At 55.7% G+C, this 15,707-nt stretch overlaps 1 protein-coding gene across 1 annotated transcript; it reads left to right on the top strand.

Moving 5' to 3' along the window:
- Positions 1–379: 379 nt before the first annotated feature.
- On the top strand, positions 380–5,747 carry EN2 (engrailed homeobox 2). The gene is made up of 3 exons (XM_008567082.1): positions 380–385; positions 1,642–2,011; positions 5,431–5,747. The coding sequence occupies exons 1-3, from the start codon at positions 380–382 to the stop codon at positions 5,745–5,747; spliced, it is 693 nt and encodes a 230-aa protein (XP_008565304.1).
- The last annotated feature ends 9,960 nt before the right edge of the window (positions 5,748–15,707 follow it).

The following is a 15,707-nucleotide window of genomic DNA, read 5'->3' as shown; positions in this document are numbered from 1 at the left end:
GAGGACCCCTAGCAGGTATGTGCCTAGCCAGAAAATTTGGTGAGGACCCCTCTAATGGGGCACGAGGAAGGAGGCAGAAAGAGAGATGGGAGTCACCTCAAGTGAGAAATGTCATCCCCACCCTGCTGCAGATGCACAGAAGATGGATGACACTCCCTATCTGCCTGTACACCCAGGCCACCTGCCCACCTCCACCACCTTTAGCTGCTAGGAGACCCAGCCCAGTGCCTTCTCCAACCACTGCCCACTCTCCCTGTCCGGGGGTTAATTTCCTGGGAGCAGCACATTGGCAACTGTTGCTTCGTGACCCACCCACCCAGCACTCTGGAGCCTGCTGTGGGTGAACAGTGCTGGTGCAGAGCCAGGACAGGACCTAGGTATGGACGTGAGGAGAGCTGAGCAAGGCTGGGCACAACGTGCAAGCCTCGAGGTGGCCTGGTAGGTCACACTGCCTGGGGACGTGAGCCTGACAGCTTCCTGCTGGCTGCCCTAGGCCCAGAACTCTGCTCCGTGGTGGGCCTTGGCTGCTGGGCACCCTGCAGCTGCCCATGGTCGATCAGGGCTATGCGCGGGCTTTGGTCTCCCTCCCCCCTCCTCCCCCATCGAGGATACTTATATTGTGCCAATGCTCCTGCACCCTCAGAGCTGCTCTTTTGGATGTTTCTAGAAGTTCACAAATTTCCATTAAAATGCATCTTAAATGATGGACAGGCGAGCCTGGGGTAAGGAGGATGTTCGCAGGGGAGAGAAAAGCAAACAGGAGGGAGTCGGGGGGGGGGGGGGGGGGGAAAGAGGGGGAGGGGGGGGGGGTGGGGGGGGGGGGGGGAGAGAAGAGGAAACGAAGCTCGAGTTGGACATTCTGACAGCAGCTGGAAAGGAAGTTGAGAAAGATAAAGAAAAGAGAGAAGGGGAAACAAATTGGGGCCCCCACCCTGCCATGCGAGTCCTAATTCCCCTTTCAAATTGGCCCTGCTCTCCTGCGAAACTAGTTTAAAGGATTTTAAGACAAAGAAAACGAGGTGAATGGCCTGGAAGCTCTTCAATCCGGGTAGAGACGTCGGGGCGGGGGTCGGATGGTCCGGCCCCAGCTGGGGGCGGCAGCTGCCTTCGGAGCGTTTTGTCTCCGGGTGGTTGGAGGGTTTGGCTGAACGGTCAGGCCCCCTCTCCTTTCCAAAGGAGGTTTAGTTATAAGCCCTGTGCTCCTTTACTTCTCCTCCCGCAAACGGAGCCCGGGACCGCGCTCCCACGCTGTCCCGGATCTGTGCGTGTGCGCGTTCCCTGAGGACCCGTGTCCGCGGGTGGAACCCCGCGTGCACGCGCCTCCCCGCACACGCACACGCGCGCACACTTGCAGCGAGTGTCTGCAGGAGCGTCCTGCGCGCCAGCTCCGCGTCTAAGCCAGGAAGCTGCGGGGTGACCAAAGTCAAATGTAAGTGACAGTTTTCCTCTCCGCCAGCAAGTATAGCGGACCACAGGAGTCCCTTTGTATCTCGGCAGCTCATTTAATATTATTTATGCACTTTGTGCAAGGAATTGTGGGATTTCTCCCCACGGTAAACAATATGGAAATGTTAAAAATAGCAGTCTCCCCGTGCGTGTCCACATACGCACATCGGGGTGACCCGCTGGGGCTGCCGCGAGAGTCCTCAGATCCCTGAACCGAGAAGCGACGGGGAAAGCGCGAGCGAGCGCAGGGGACGCGGTCTGGGGCATCGCCGGGTTCTGGGGGCTCCCGGGCTCGGCGGCGGGCAGCTACTCGCCGGAGGCGGCGACTCTCCGGGTGACGGGGAAGGCGGCTCTAAGACGCTGACGCTACACGGTGGCACCAAGAAAGGCAGCGACCCCGGAGGTCCCCTGGACGGGGCGCTTAAGGCCCGCGCCTTGGGCGGCGGCGACCTGTCGCTGAGCTCGGACTCGGACAGCTCGCAGGCCAGCGCCAACCTCGGCGCGCAGCCCATGCTCTGGCCGGCCTGGGTCTACTGCACGCGCTACTCGGACCGACCTTCCTCAGGTGAGCCCGGGGAGAGCCCCCGGCCCGGCCCGTCTCAGGGAGGCCCGCTGGGCTGCGGGGCGCGCTGGCGCGGGAACTTACCGGGAGAAAGACGACATCACGACCCCTCCCCCCGACACACACACACACACACACACACACACACACACGGCGACACTGTTGCCGCTGAAGCTGGCCGGACAGTGGCCGGGAGGTGAGGGGCAGGACTGATTCGAGCAGAGTACGGGCTTCTTAGGACAGCGGCAGCTACAGGGCGCGCTCTCTCTTTCTCTCTCTCTGGCGTTTTTGGGCATCTCCTCGCTGCCTCTCGCCCACCCTTCTCCTGGAGGTTTGGAGTTTATTTGGTGGGAAAGCAGGTGGCTGGGAGACAAGCCCGGAAACGTGCACTTTCAACCGGTTCCCCGGGATGTTCCAACTCAGACCAGATCCGGGACCCACGCCCCAGCCCACCGCCCTGTGATCCAGTTATCCCAGATGTAATCGGGAAAGGAGGGTCCGGGCTCCCTGCTCTTCTTCAGTCTCTTTGGCCTGGGCTGACAATGGGGCTGTGGGGGGCTCACAGGGAAGGGTGGAAAACAGAGGCGCCCTTTCTCCTTTGCTTGACTTTGTTTGCCGAGGGCGCGCAGAGGAGCTCAGCACCTTCCTGCACCCATAGCTTGGGAGAGGGAAGCAACTGTCCGACCTGGGCACCTGCAATCCCCCAAGTAGAAAGGACCCTCTCCCAGGACTTCCTCGGATCTGCTGGTGGTAGGAAAGAAGCAGCTTTCGAGGCGCGTGCAGAGGCGTGGGCATATTTTTTCATATATCTGGGATTTTAAGAAGCGAAGTCCCTGTCGTCGTAGGGATGACACATCAGCCACATTAGGTGCGGGTCTGCGACTGGGAACCGCCATTAGGAGTGGGCTCCATTTGTCCCCGAGCTGGTAAAGGACTCCTGTGCCCCCAACCCTCAACTGTTTTGTGGGATCTTTTACCCAGATTACAGCACGACTGTCACCCCTCGGACATCTTCTTGCCGAAATGTGTGTGTGTGTTTCTGATGAAATCCGAATTTCTCCAAGCTAGATCTGAAATTTGCTCTATTGTTCTCGCCTACCTCCTTTGTTAATATTTAATTAACATATAGGCGCACAATGCCGGTCTCGAGGAGCCCTGGCCTGGCGCTGTGTGGCGCCCGAGGCGGGCCGCGCCAGACTCCAGCAGCCTCCGGAGACCGGTGGCCCTACCCGGCCCGACCCGCGTCGCTGGTCTTTCTGGGCTTTAAAAAACCCCCATAAGATAACATTTATGTTTTTCGGTGTTTAAGAAAGAAGAAACGATGGGAGTTTTCTTGAGGTTTTGTTCTGTTTCCAAGACTCCTTAAGTGTTTGCCGTTTGAAGGAAAATTAAGAAAGAAAAGGAACTAAAAATTGTAATTTTAGGAAGATTTTCTTTCCGTAAAAATATGGTCTTTTGGAGGGCTGGTCGGTGCGTGCATTAACACGCCCCGGGAGCAGGAGGGGTGGAGACGGAGGCCGGGCTCTGGAGCACGAGGCTCCGGTCGTGTCCCGGCAGGTGCAGGCCGCCCCGGGCCTCTCCCGGCCTCTCCCGCGCTCTCTGCCCCATGTCCTTTCCCCTCCGCTGGCCCCCCTGGAGCCGGCCCGCCGCTTTGGATCCACAACGCCCAGCACAGCCAGACCCGCCGGCGCGGAGCCCGCGCTGTCCCCCTGAGCGCGACGGTGACTTAGCGCGCGCACGGGGGTGGCGGTGTGAGTGCGCGTGTGCTGGAGAAGTAAAAGGCCGGGGGGTTGAGCCATCTGGCCTGGGCGACACCTCTCTTTACGGGTTTGCTTCCCAGAGCGGGTGCCCGGCTGGGTCGGCGAGAGGGGAGATCTCTGGGCCCACCCTGGGCCTCTGGTGCGTCCCCGACTCCTCGCTGGGCACGGCCTCAGTGCCCTTGTGCACCCTCCTGGCTCGGGTGGGTGCAGCCCCGGGCCTCCAAACGAGGGAGGTCCCTCCGCGGGCTGTTCCCTGACCCTGAAGAGGGGGAGGGGGGCCCATCCTTCTCCAGCCTTTTCTTTGGAGCTGGGCGGGGCGCTCCCCAAAGTTGGCTCATGCACCCCACAGATGGAGCAACCCCGATGGCATGTCACTCCCGGGCCAGTGGCCTTGCCTACCTCTTCCCTCACAGAAGCTCCTCCTGGGGTTGAGCTTCTTGACACCAACAAAAAGAAACCGTTTACCTCTCCCCCCCAACCCCCCCCCCCTGCCCTTTTCCGTGGATGGCGGGTCTCAGGAATTTGACACTACCCTGTCCAAGCCACGGGGCACTTCCTGGGAGGAGGCCCCTCCGGTCAGAAGTGTGGATCTGCCCAGCATCAGCTAGGCCTGCCCTGCAGCCTCTGTGAGGCAGCCCAGGGTCTGGGGGAGGGGAGGACACGCGGCCATCGTCTGTCCCCAGGAAGGGACAGGGGTCTGGGGAGGCTTCCAGTGGGCGAAGAGACCAGCCGTGGCTCGGTACTGCTCATCCATCCTCAAAGGAACACCCGTTTCCCTCCCCCCCCCACCCCCCCCCCCCTGCCCTTTTCCGTGGATGGCGGGTCTCAGGAATTTGACACTACCCTGTCCAAGCCACGGGGCACTTCCTGGGAGGAGGCCCCTCCGGTCAGAAGTGTGGATCTGCCCAGCATCAGCTAGGCCTGCCCTGCAGCCTCTGTGAGGCAGCCCAGGGTCTGGGGGAGGGGAGGACACGCGGCCATCGTCTGTCCCCAGGAAGGGACAGGGGTCTGGGGAGGCTTCCAGTGGGCGAAGAGACCAGCCGTGGCTCGGTACTGCTCATCCATCCTCAAAGGAACAATGAACTTGGGCCCATAGGGCCGTTGGTTGGAGTCGGAAAGGGGGCAGGGGTGGCGGCAGCAGCTGTGGGCCCCTCCTGTTGTCAGGGCCCCCTGTCCCCATCGCAGCCCCCAGGGCTCCCCTGTCTCTCTGACTGGCCTGCCCCCCTCCCCAGTCTCCCCCATCTCCTCTCTCTCAGCACTTTTCTCCTTTCCTCCTCCTCATTCCTGGACAGAGCCTCAGAGAGTGCTGGGAAAACACACCAGAAAGTTTGGGGGTCTTGGTTTCTTCCCAGAGTTTTGCTTTCACCTAGAGACCGTATGTTTGCCATCGACCTTCCCACTGAGCCTGCCCTTTACAACGTCCACACCCCACACCCAGATTTCCCTCTCTCAGGGTGCTGGGCTGATGAAAGCCCATGCCCAGTTCCAAGTCCAGCCCAACTTCCGGCCAGTGCAGCCTGGAGTGGCCTTGGGCCTGTCACTTCTGCTCTCGGGTCTCCGTGTCCTTGCCCGTGGTACCTGTTTGGTGACTCACCTCTGGTAAGGAGTCAGGCCTCCCAGCCGTCGGTAACCTGCATTCTCTTTGTCCCCCATGTCACCCAGGTCCCCGGTCTCGCAAACCAAAGAAGAAGAACCCAAACAGAGAGGACAAGCGGCCGCGCACGGCCTTCACCGCCGAGCAGCTGCAGAGGCTCAAGGCCGAGTTCCAGACCAACAGGTACCTGACGGAGCAGCGGCGCCAGAGCCTGGCGCAGGAGCTCAGCCTCAACGAGTCACAGATCAAGATCTGGTTCCAGAACAAGCGTGCCAAGATCAAGAAGGCCACGGGCAACAAGAACACGCTGGCCGTGCACCTCATGGCGCAGGGCCTGTACAACCACTCCACCACCGCCAAGGAGGGCAAGTCGGACAGCGAGTAGGGGCAGCGGGGGCGCCGGGTCCGGGCCTCAGTCCCCGCTAAACAATGCAATAATTTAAAATCATAAACAAAGGGCCAGTGTACAAAGATTATACCAGCATTAATAGTGGAAATATCGTGTATCAGCTATCGTTCTGCAATATTCTATGTATATATAATTTACAGGTGGTGTAAAATCCAAAATATCTGACTATAAAATATTTTTTGAGTTTTTTGTGTTTATAAGATTATGCTAATTTTATGATTTTTTTTTTTTTGGCAAAGGGGACTGTTTAGGGTTTCATGTTTTTTAATCCTCCAAGCTCTATTACATTGTACCTTTTTTTATTATTATTTCAGAAGAAGAAAAAAATTAAAAACAACTTGCTGAAGTCCAAAGATTTTTATTGCTGCATTTCACACAACTGTGAACTGAATAAATAGCTCCTATTTGGTCTGTGAGTTCTGCCACTTTGTTTGTGTTGGCTTGGTGAGGACAGCAGGAGGGGCCACAACCCTGAGCTTGGGCTGGGGACCTGGTGGGGAGAGGGGACGCCAGGGCCTGCTCTGGGATGTCAGCCCCCGACTGGCCCGCAGCCTCTCCCCGTTCCCTTTCCTCGCGCCCCTCCTGCCGTGTCTCTCCCTCGTCCTCCTCTCTGACACCCTGCCTGCACCTCTGTGTGGACTTCTGTCAGCATCTGTGTCACTGTCCCCTTTCCCACCTGCCACAGCCCCACCGCGATCTGCTAGCACCAACCCTTCTCCCCTGGGCACAGCCTCTACATGGGGCGGCACTTTGGGGCTCCAGGGCCCAGGAGCCAGGGCTTATGGCCCCAATGGGGGTAACCTTTCTCCCCACGCTCCATCAGCCACCCTAGGTGCCAGGCTGGGCCCCAGAGCAGGGACCAAGGTCTGCGATCTCTGGGCAAGCAGAGAGAGCTGTCACCATCTTCCTTTCCTTTTTCTTTTTCTTCTCTCTTTTTCCTTTTCTTTTTTTGGAGTGGCTGCTTCTGCTATCAAGAACGTTATTCCAAGGTAAATACATGTATGCGTGTGCATATATATGTAATATGTACACATGCATGTATACACACATGCACACAGGAGCAGGCGTGTATGAGTCCACGGTTCTGGAACATGTGGCTACTTTGACTTTCAAAGGAACTCAGAATCCTCCGGGATCTAGAGGAAAGAAGAAAATATGTAAATAATCATTTCTTATCACTTTTTGTCTTTTTTTTAGTATACATTTTATTTTTTTGAAGTTGTGGTACAGTGTAAATTAAATATATTCAATATATTCCCCACCAAGTACATATATATATAAACAAACACATTATCTCTATATATAACTCCACACTGTCTTCTGTTTAGTGTACGAGGAAAGACTTGTGTCCAAATGTCCATCCATGGCCGGGACAGCCCAAGGGGTGTGCCCATCGCTGGGAGTCACAGCCGTCTCCCTGAGGACTGAGCATGAACTTCTCTCTTTGCCTTAAACTTCTTTATTTCACTGCGATAATAGTTTCACTTTGTACATAATAGTGTAAACCTTTTTAAAAAGGAAACTATAAAAACAAAAGTTGTAATTTAAAATTCTGTGAATAACCATCTGCTGCTTAGGAAACTCAATGAAATGACATGCCTTTTTAGCAGGAAGCAAAGTTGGTTTCTATTTTTTGTTTGGTTTCTTTCTTTTTTTTTTTTTTTTTAGTTTATAAATCATGTGCATTTTACAGTTCCAGTATGAAATATTTATAACCTTATAAGAAATGAATGTTTCTATTTACAACTGTGGTAATCAAACTTGTGAACATTCCCCTCCTGCATTTTTGTGTGTTTAAATTCTTGAAAGTTACATTAAATAATAAAAAAAAAATCTCTTTATTATGAAATATTGGAGGTCCAAGGAGAAATGGCTAGTTTTTCTAAGCGTGTTTCTGAGTCGAGCCGAACTCCCCGGGCTTCTCCCCAAGGCTCAGGTGCTCCTGGCCTTTGCCACGTGTCAGGGCAGGTGTAGTTGCCTGCCTTTGTAGGAAGAGGCGGATTACCAGTTTTTTGTTTTGTTTTGTTTCTTGTTTTTTGTTTTAATAACTACACTTTGAATATCTTGCATGTGAGCCCAGAACAATCGAAATAATTTAGTCCACATTTCTTTACCAGGAGGAAGTGTTTAAAAAAATATGTTGCTATTCCATTGACTAAATTTTTAAAATCCTGCAAAGTTCGACAGGTCTCCCTCCCCTCCCCCCCGGCTGCTCACTGGTTCTGCTCATGCGCGCTGTTGCACCCTGGGGAGGGGACTTTTATTGGAAGCGACGCAAGGAGACTCTCTCCTTTTAAGAGGCGTTTCTGTTTACCTTTCGTTTGTTTTAACCCTAGGAGTAGAAGGCGTCAGACAGCATCTCACGCAGGATTGGGGAAAGGGACCGGCGCTGCCCTTGCTGACCCGAGGCCTCAGCAGGGCACTGTTTGGGGACTTTGAGCGCGTGATCGAGGGCGCACGCGGCCACCTGCTGCATTCCCCAACTTTCTTGGCTTGGGGGTTGGGGGGTAAAAAAGTTTTCTCAATGAAAGAAACTCAGAGACTAGCGAGGACCATCTGTTGCCAAAGGCGGCCTTTCAGGCTCTTCCTGCTCGACGCCGGCCTGGATAGGCCGTCGGGCTTCCAGGCGGACGCTGGGCCTCCGGGCTGGGCCTCGGTGGCGCGGGGCAGCGGCCTGGGGGCGACGGCCCGCGGGCTGGAGCAGGGCTGCTCTAGGGCTTTGCAAAGACACGCCGAGCGACCGAGAGAGCGGGACGTCGCCGCGGAGGCTCCAGACTCCTCGCGCGCCCGGCCCCGGGAGCGCCCCACGGTCATCGTGGATGGGGCGGACCCACGCGCCTCCCGAGACCCCCAACTACTGCAGTTCCGAGGGGCTGCAGAATCCAAGCGAAACAATCCTAGCACAACCTCTGTTACTCTGTTGACCTCTTTCGATTTTAATCTGAAAAGATAATACTCATACAGCAACATCAATCTTTTTTTTTTTTTTAACTGCATTTTTAAATCATGACACTAGTAAGGGGCAAGGTGTGTTTTTGTTAGGGAACGAGTTCCCCGTCCCCAGAGGCGTGCCAGCAGCCACTGGCTTACAGCGGCAGGGGAGGTTTGTTTTCTCTTTTTTGCCTCTGGACAAGCCCTCAGAACCTCGAAGCACTGAGATTTACTTTTTTCTCCCATGTTTATTACGTTTTTAAATTCAACAGCACAGAATCTAAACTCCCAGCTCATGCGGGGCCACCGCCGCTGCAGCCTGTCCCCTCGCACCGGGGCCGAGCGGAGACCAGAGTGGGGCCTGTGGGAAGGCGAGGCTCCTTTCTGAAGCCCTGACGGCCCGCGCGGTCCCGCCGGGGCCCCCGCGGCTCTGCGCGCCTCGGATCGGGACCCGGACTGCAGATACGAAGGTCCAGACCGGCGTCCCGCAGGGGGCGGTGTCCCGAGTGCGACAGAGGAAAGCTGGTCATGAAGGAAGACCCTGCTCCTTCAAGCTGAACGACTCCCGCCCCCAGGCCTGGCTGGAGCTGAGTCCACACTCCGCCATAGCCCCGCAGAGACGAGGACAGCGCCTGGGAGCCCCGGCCCAGGACGACCTGCCGCCACCTCCACGCCTGCTGGAGGACGTGCCCTGCCCGGTGCGAGACCGACAGGACCTAGCAGGACTCATTGGGGCCCAGGGGCCCTTCCTTATCCGGCTGCCAACAGGGGTCGGATGAGCAGGGTCTGACCCCGGGCTGGAGACAGGATCCAAGGGTCCACACGGCCTGACCACCGCCCGGCGTGGACCCTCCTTGCGCTTTCTCCTACCGAGAGGCGGCAAGGAGCCACGCGGGTGACCCCGCCTGAGCACCGAGAGGGCTCCAGCTTTTTGTGTTTCCCTTGAGTGAAAAGGGCAAATGGATGGGGGCTCCTGGGCTGCTCGGCACAGGTGTGCCCGGGCGCACTGAGCGCACAGCGAACGCGCAGACGCTGTCTATGCAAATGCGCCGGCGGGCGCGGAGGCCGGGCTGCGAGGCAGCGGTGACCTGGGGCTCTGCGGAAAGTCGTTCTGGCGCCCGCTGGTTTCATATCCGACTTCCGCGGGCTCTACTCGCCGCCTCAGCTCCCCAAGCGCCCCCGGGAGGGTCCCGGCTCCGCCGAAAACTGCGACCTGCCTGGTGGAGCCGCCGCGCGGTGGGAGGTTAATAGCGACTGACGACAAAGGGCCGTGGTGCAATTCCGAAGGCACAGACTCACCGGGCGACGCAGAAATCAGCCTCGGGGAGACGGATCTGCCCCCGTCCCGACGCCCCCTAAGCACACCACAGCCCTGGCACTAGGCCTCGGGGCGGGGACCCCTTTCCGGCCCATCTCGGTCCCATCTCGGAGGAGGACTAGGCTCTCTCTAGGCCTTGAAGAAGGGAGGGGAGTGACTGATGGGCTGATGGGGACGAGTAGGCCCAAGCGGGGCAGAGCGTGGGGTCCCCCGGACCTGGGGCTGGTAGGCCCCGGCGCGCGGGGGCTCTGGTGCGCTCGTGCCTGAGCGACGCGGGTGCGCCCGCTGCGCGCAGCGCGAACCCCGGGTAGACCGTTCACGACTTTATTAATAATCTCGATCACTGTATTGTATTTATGCTGCCCGCCCATTGAAAGTAAAAGGCCATTCTTAAAATTGCCTGAGATGTAATAATATTCATTAAAGTGTCTCCTAATTATGTGATTCAATCAAGCGTGGTGCGCCCGCGCTGTCGGCTCTGGCCATGGCAAGGCCAACGACGATGCTGTTATTATTGGTGGTGGCGGTGGCCTCACGCTGGCCGCTGGGATGACGGCCAGCTCTTCCGTTTAGGCTCAGTCCCCTCAGAGGGGCTGGGGGAGCCCCACGGTGGGGGCGGGTTTCTCCAGAACGAGTCGCGCTTACCAGGTGAGCCCAGGGCGGCTGCCCTCCAGCCCCAGCCCCAGGCCCGTGCCAGCTCCTCCAGGCGGAGGGCAGGGCTTCCCCACACCCTCGGGGCCCTCCGTGTCCCTGGGGGACGCCCGGGCCAGCTTTCTGGGAAGGGGGAACTTTGGGGCCTGAGTCCAAGGCCCGCCCCCTTCTGTCCCGCCCCTCCAGCGCTGAGCCCCGCGCATGGCCGGGAGCACAGACAAAGAGTCGCCGAGATCTGCCTCCCGGGCCGCCTTTTCACCCCCTCAGCCTGGAAGGCGTCCCAGAGGGGCCCCACCCCCGCCTCCCCGGAGCCCCAGGGGAAGAGCTGCGGGCCCCGTGGGCCTGCGCGGCTGCCGAAGCCTGAGCGCTTTCCTCTCCGCAGAGGGGCTGGGGGCACGCGGCGGCAAGGAGCCCGTCCCAGCGTCATGGCGAAGATCTGGAAGAGATCGGGCGCGCCGCCCTCGACCCACCCGTCGAGACGTGACACTGGCGGCAGGGCCCGGCCGACTCCTTTCAGCGAGCGCTTCGGGCTTCTTTCCTCCCGCCAGTCCTTTGTCTGGAAGGGGACTGTCAGGCTGCGCCGTCGTGGTTTGCCCGCCTCCTTCCCCAGCCTCTACCCCCGCCACCAGCGTCCCATTGCTCCTCTCTCTCTGCTTCGTGGATGGGTGACCACGGGCCGCTGCTGCCCGCGTCCCCGTGCGGCCCGCTACCCCGGCCCCTGCTCTGGGCTGCATTCGTGCGCCTCGGGATATGCATCTGAGCCATCCCTTCAGGCCAAACTTTGTCCCCAGGGTCTTTGACAGCCTGCTGTCCCATTCCTACAACAAATGTGAGTCCTGAAACCTGTCATTTCTTCACATTCAGGTAATAGGAAAACGGCAAAATCGCCCAGGCATTTGCAGAATTCTACCCCATGCCAAGTCTAGTACTATTACTATATTTCCCCCAATTTTTTATGGTGGTAAAATACACATAAAATTTGTCATCTTAATCATTTTAAGTGTACACTTCGGTGATATTAAATACATGGACATGCTGTGCAGCCAACACTCCCATCTCCAGAATTCTGTTCCTCTTTTCAAACTGAAAGTCTGTCCACATCAAACACTAACTGCCCATTTCCCCTGCCCAGCCCCGGGCAACCACCATTCTACTTTCTGTCTCTATGGACTCGACTACTCTTGGTACCTTCTATGGTACTGCCACTATATTACTGCAAGTGAGGCTCCGTTTCCAATGTGGCTGGGGCTGTCATTTTTTCATTGCACTTTCCGATGCTAAGACATCCGGTTGAAGTTGGGAAACTCCCAGTCACCCAGATGAATGACGGACACGTTGGCTTCCAAGCCTCTGTTAGTTCAGGAAGAGACTGAAGCCTGCAAAGGAAGCTGCAGGCTGAGCTCATTTTCGGATGTCCGGAGGACTTCTGTCACACACAGTGGCTTGTGGACAGTTTGGGTTTCGTGTTTTTCACGCGAGCACTTCTGTAACATCACTTGGCACTGAAAGAAGCATGGTTCAGTGGGAATTACAGAGTTTTGAAATCAGGCAGCCTTGTGTTCCAGTCGCAGCTCGACTGCTCACTAACCGTGAGTGTGTTATTTCCTCCCCCAGAGCCCAGTCATCCTTCCCTCAAACAGGCGGAACTCTACTTGTGGGTTTCCTGCGAGTGTGTGTGGTAAGGTAGTGAACACAAAGAGCCCGCACAGCGTAGGGCTCGGTGAGTGGGAGCTGTCACCCTCACCTGCAGGTGAGCCTTTGTGCTGGGCTCAGCAGCTGTGACCTCCACAGCCCAGATGCTGTTTGGGGTCGAGCACTTACACCTTGACTGCTTCTACCAAGCACTGAACTATCTATGCAGTTGTTTAGAAAAAGGAAAAGAGAGATACAGTGAATACAAGAGGCAATGTCTGCATGGTAATAACAAGTGGGCTGCTGATGGGAGCTGAGGGAGAGTGGAAAACAACACTGCCGTAGGAGTTGTGGACTCTTGCTAGCACTTTCCAGAAACACTGCTACCCTACTGTTTTGAAACTGCTACTTGTGTGCTTTGTTATTGCGAGGCTCAAACATATGCACGCATCTTCGTTTTAAGATTTTTTACCTCCCACACTTTTCTTGACCCCCCAAATAAGCAAGATGTTTTGCCTCAGGTTTCTGTAGAAGACCAATAACTCCACGTACCACTCTATTTTCCGTTCCAAGTGGTAATTACCACGCTAGGCAGAGAGTGCCATCAGGAGGGGACAGATTTGGCTGACAACAGAGAAATGAATGTTTCCCATCACCAGGCGCCCAACTAGGCAGCAAGGGCTGAATGTCAGAGTGTGCCCTTGCACGCCCCACGTGTGCCAGCACCGCACCTGGTGGCTCTTCCTCCAAGAACGAGTGGGCGTCCTGATGGTGCGATGAGCTGTTTTGTCTAAATGGTGAATAGTCTAAGTAGCCCTTTTAAATTAATTGCTGTTCCTATAGCTAAAAGCATAACAGGCTTTGATTACATGCTAAATAGAATGAAACATAATCCTGAGTTAATTACGTGGAGATAATTTTATAATTATATCATTCAATTTAAGAAGCAATGTGTTGTTAACCTCCAATTTTAACAGGAGCGATGATTCCAAATAAAAATCAGTCATAAACCTGGGCCTTTTAAAGGCCTATCAGGGCCGTCTCTTCCTTTCACCCAGTGGCTGAAAGTGAACGGCAGGGCGTTGACTGCCCACTACCTGTGTGTGCTCCCGCGATAGGGTGGAAAACACTGGAAAATCTCAGACAAAGGGGGCTGTCTGAGGAGAGCATTTCCCAGCGTTGACCTGCTCTCCAATGCTAAAGAAGCCAATCTGCATTTCTATTCTGTCCAGCTTGTATGTGGAAGTAACGCCCAACGGTCCCTGGCTCTGTGCGCCCAAGAGAATGCCGGGGTCTCAGAGACACTCCAGCAGGGAGTGAATGTGTCCGAGGCCAGGAGCTTGGGGTGAAGGTCAAAGCTCCAGCCCCAACAGGTGGCTCATTTCCTGTCCCAAACGCTAGCGCCCTTGAAGGGGGTGGCCGCCGCAGACTGCAGGGCCAGAATTGACTGGATTGTGCACCTGTAACTCCAGGTTATAGTCCCCCTTCTTCCCCTCCGTCCCCTCCCCCCCAAGCCATGAAAAACAGGGCTTCTGGTGGCCTTGGAGGCAAGGCAACTCTGGCAGGTGCCATGTGGAGGCTGACTCAAGGCCTATTCCGAGTAGTCGTGGGGGGATTTGCGAAGGGCTGGAAGGCCAGAATATCAGGTCTAGATGAAGAGTTAAACGTTCTGATTCTTGAAGGTGTCAAAGACCAGCCAGACCCACACTGCCGCAGAGCGGGCAATCCACCGGTGACTCCTCAGCTCGCGGGGAGAGAGACAGGAGCACGCCCTGGGACTTCCGAGCCCCAAGGAAACAAAAACGGCATGTCAGAGGAAGAATGTAATACAAACCCACTGGAGTCACACGCCAAAGTGGCCCCCATGCCTAATGCCCCTGCGCGACAATGGCCTTTGTGCCAGGCGCCATTCGAGGGGGCTCGGCACCACGCGGAGTCACGGCGCTGGACACATTTCCACGCAGGTAAGAACGTGGATGAGGGGCAGAGCAGGGGTGGGGGCGCTTTGCTTCTGCTCCGTGAGATTTGCAGCCCCAATCCACCCCATCCCTTCCCCCACAGGGGTATTTCATTCGCACTTTTTAAAAAAATGCTTCCTAGTCAAACTCGAATACGCAATGAGGCACTGGAGCTTTGTGGCGGAAATATAATTAAACTGGTGAAAGATGTAAAAGCTGAAGAATGGGATGACATCAGGCTGATTTCACACTTGGCAGTCGGATAGCTGGGCCCAAGCCGCGCTCTTGCCACGCAAGGCAGATCAAAGTGCCCTGCCACTGCTAAAAAGGCAAAAGGGGACTTAAGTATGCTAATCCCCAGGACAAATATATTTTAATCTTGTTAGAATACAAGTTAATGCTGCAGCTCAGTGGCTGAACTTGGTCAGACAGTAGAGATCCATTTTTATTTTAGCTATGAATGAGGTAGACCTCTTGGTTTATTCATCAGTAATAGAAGTGAATTTACAAAACGAACCCCTCTTCGGGCTGTGATCACCCCCACCTTGAGCTTTCTTTGCTGGGTGGTGGGGAATTCCAGAGGCTCCCAGGATGGGACTCTCCCTAACACCATTCTTCCTTGTCCTCTCTGTCCCTCTTTTTGCAAAGGATCCTGATGGCCGAGAATGGAACTTGGATCATTTGGCAGAAAAGAAACAGGGAAACTGAAATTAATTAAAATATTCTCCAAAGCACTGTTTCCCTTTAGGCCTGAGTTTTGACAACCAAACCAATTCCTTTCTATCAGCCCTCTCACTTTAATTTTTACAACGTCAATTTTCATTACTATTAATTATTTGCTGAGCTTCAACTGTACATTCAGTATTGCCCTGATCAGCAGGAAGCTCTCCCATGCTCGCCTCTTTAAGTCTTGATTCCTGACAGATGTGCATGTGTGTCTATGCATGTGTGTCTATGCATGTGTATATATGCACTTGTGTATATGCACATGTGTATGCTGAAGAAGAAAAATATCAGTCTGCAGAGCTCCCCTCAAATAAAACCATTGTGGTAAAATATTATATAGAATCACAGATGTATCTGTACAGCCGAGCATGTGAATGAGTGTGTGTGTTTGTGCGGGCGCATGCTTATCTGTAAGGTTACAGAAGGTTAAACTGCCCTGCAGAACCTGCCTGCTAAATATTGCTGATGGCAGCTGTCTAAAAGGCAATTTCTGTCTTTCTGCTCCAGTGTGTGTTAGAATTCCCTCTGCCTCAGGCAGAAAACCTGACTCCCACTAAAGTGCGCATCCCTCCCTGCATTCCAAAGCCCCTCCTCTGCCCTTCTAGATCCGGCCCTCGGCAGGGGGCGGGTGCTCCGGGCTAACTGCACACACAGTCCCCAAGGCAGCTGGCAGGCCGAGGGGGAGGGGCAGCTGGCAGCACCCCCCCCCCCCCCCCCCCC

This window comes from Galeopterus variegatus, unplaced genomic scaffold (assembly GCF_000696425.1).
Source record: "Galeopterus variegatus unplaced genomic scaffold, G_variegatus-3.0.2 Scaffold292, whole genome shotgun sequence".
Lineage (NCBI taxonomy): Eukaryota > Metazoa > Chordata > Mammalia > Dermoptera > Cynocephalidae > Galeopterus > Galeopterus variegatus.
The sequence above is the reverse complement of the archived record's forward strand: the minus strand, read 5'-3'. Positions and strand labels throughout refer to the sequence as shown.

Coding starts and splice junctions, on each gene's coding strand:
- EN2 (XM_008567082.1), top strand. Junction 2,012..5,430: donor CTCGGACCGACCTTCCTCAG/GTGAGCCCGGGG, acceptor CATGTCACCCAG/GTCCCCGGTCTCGCAAACCA.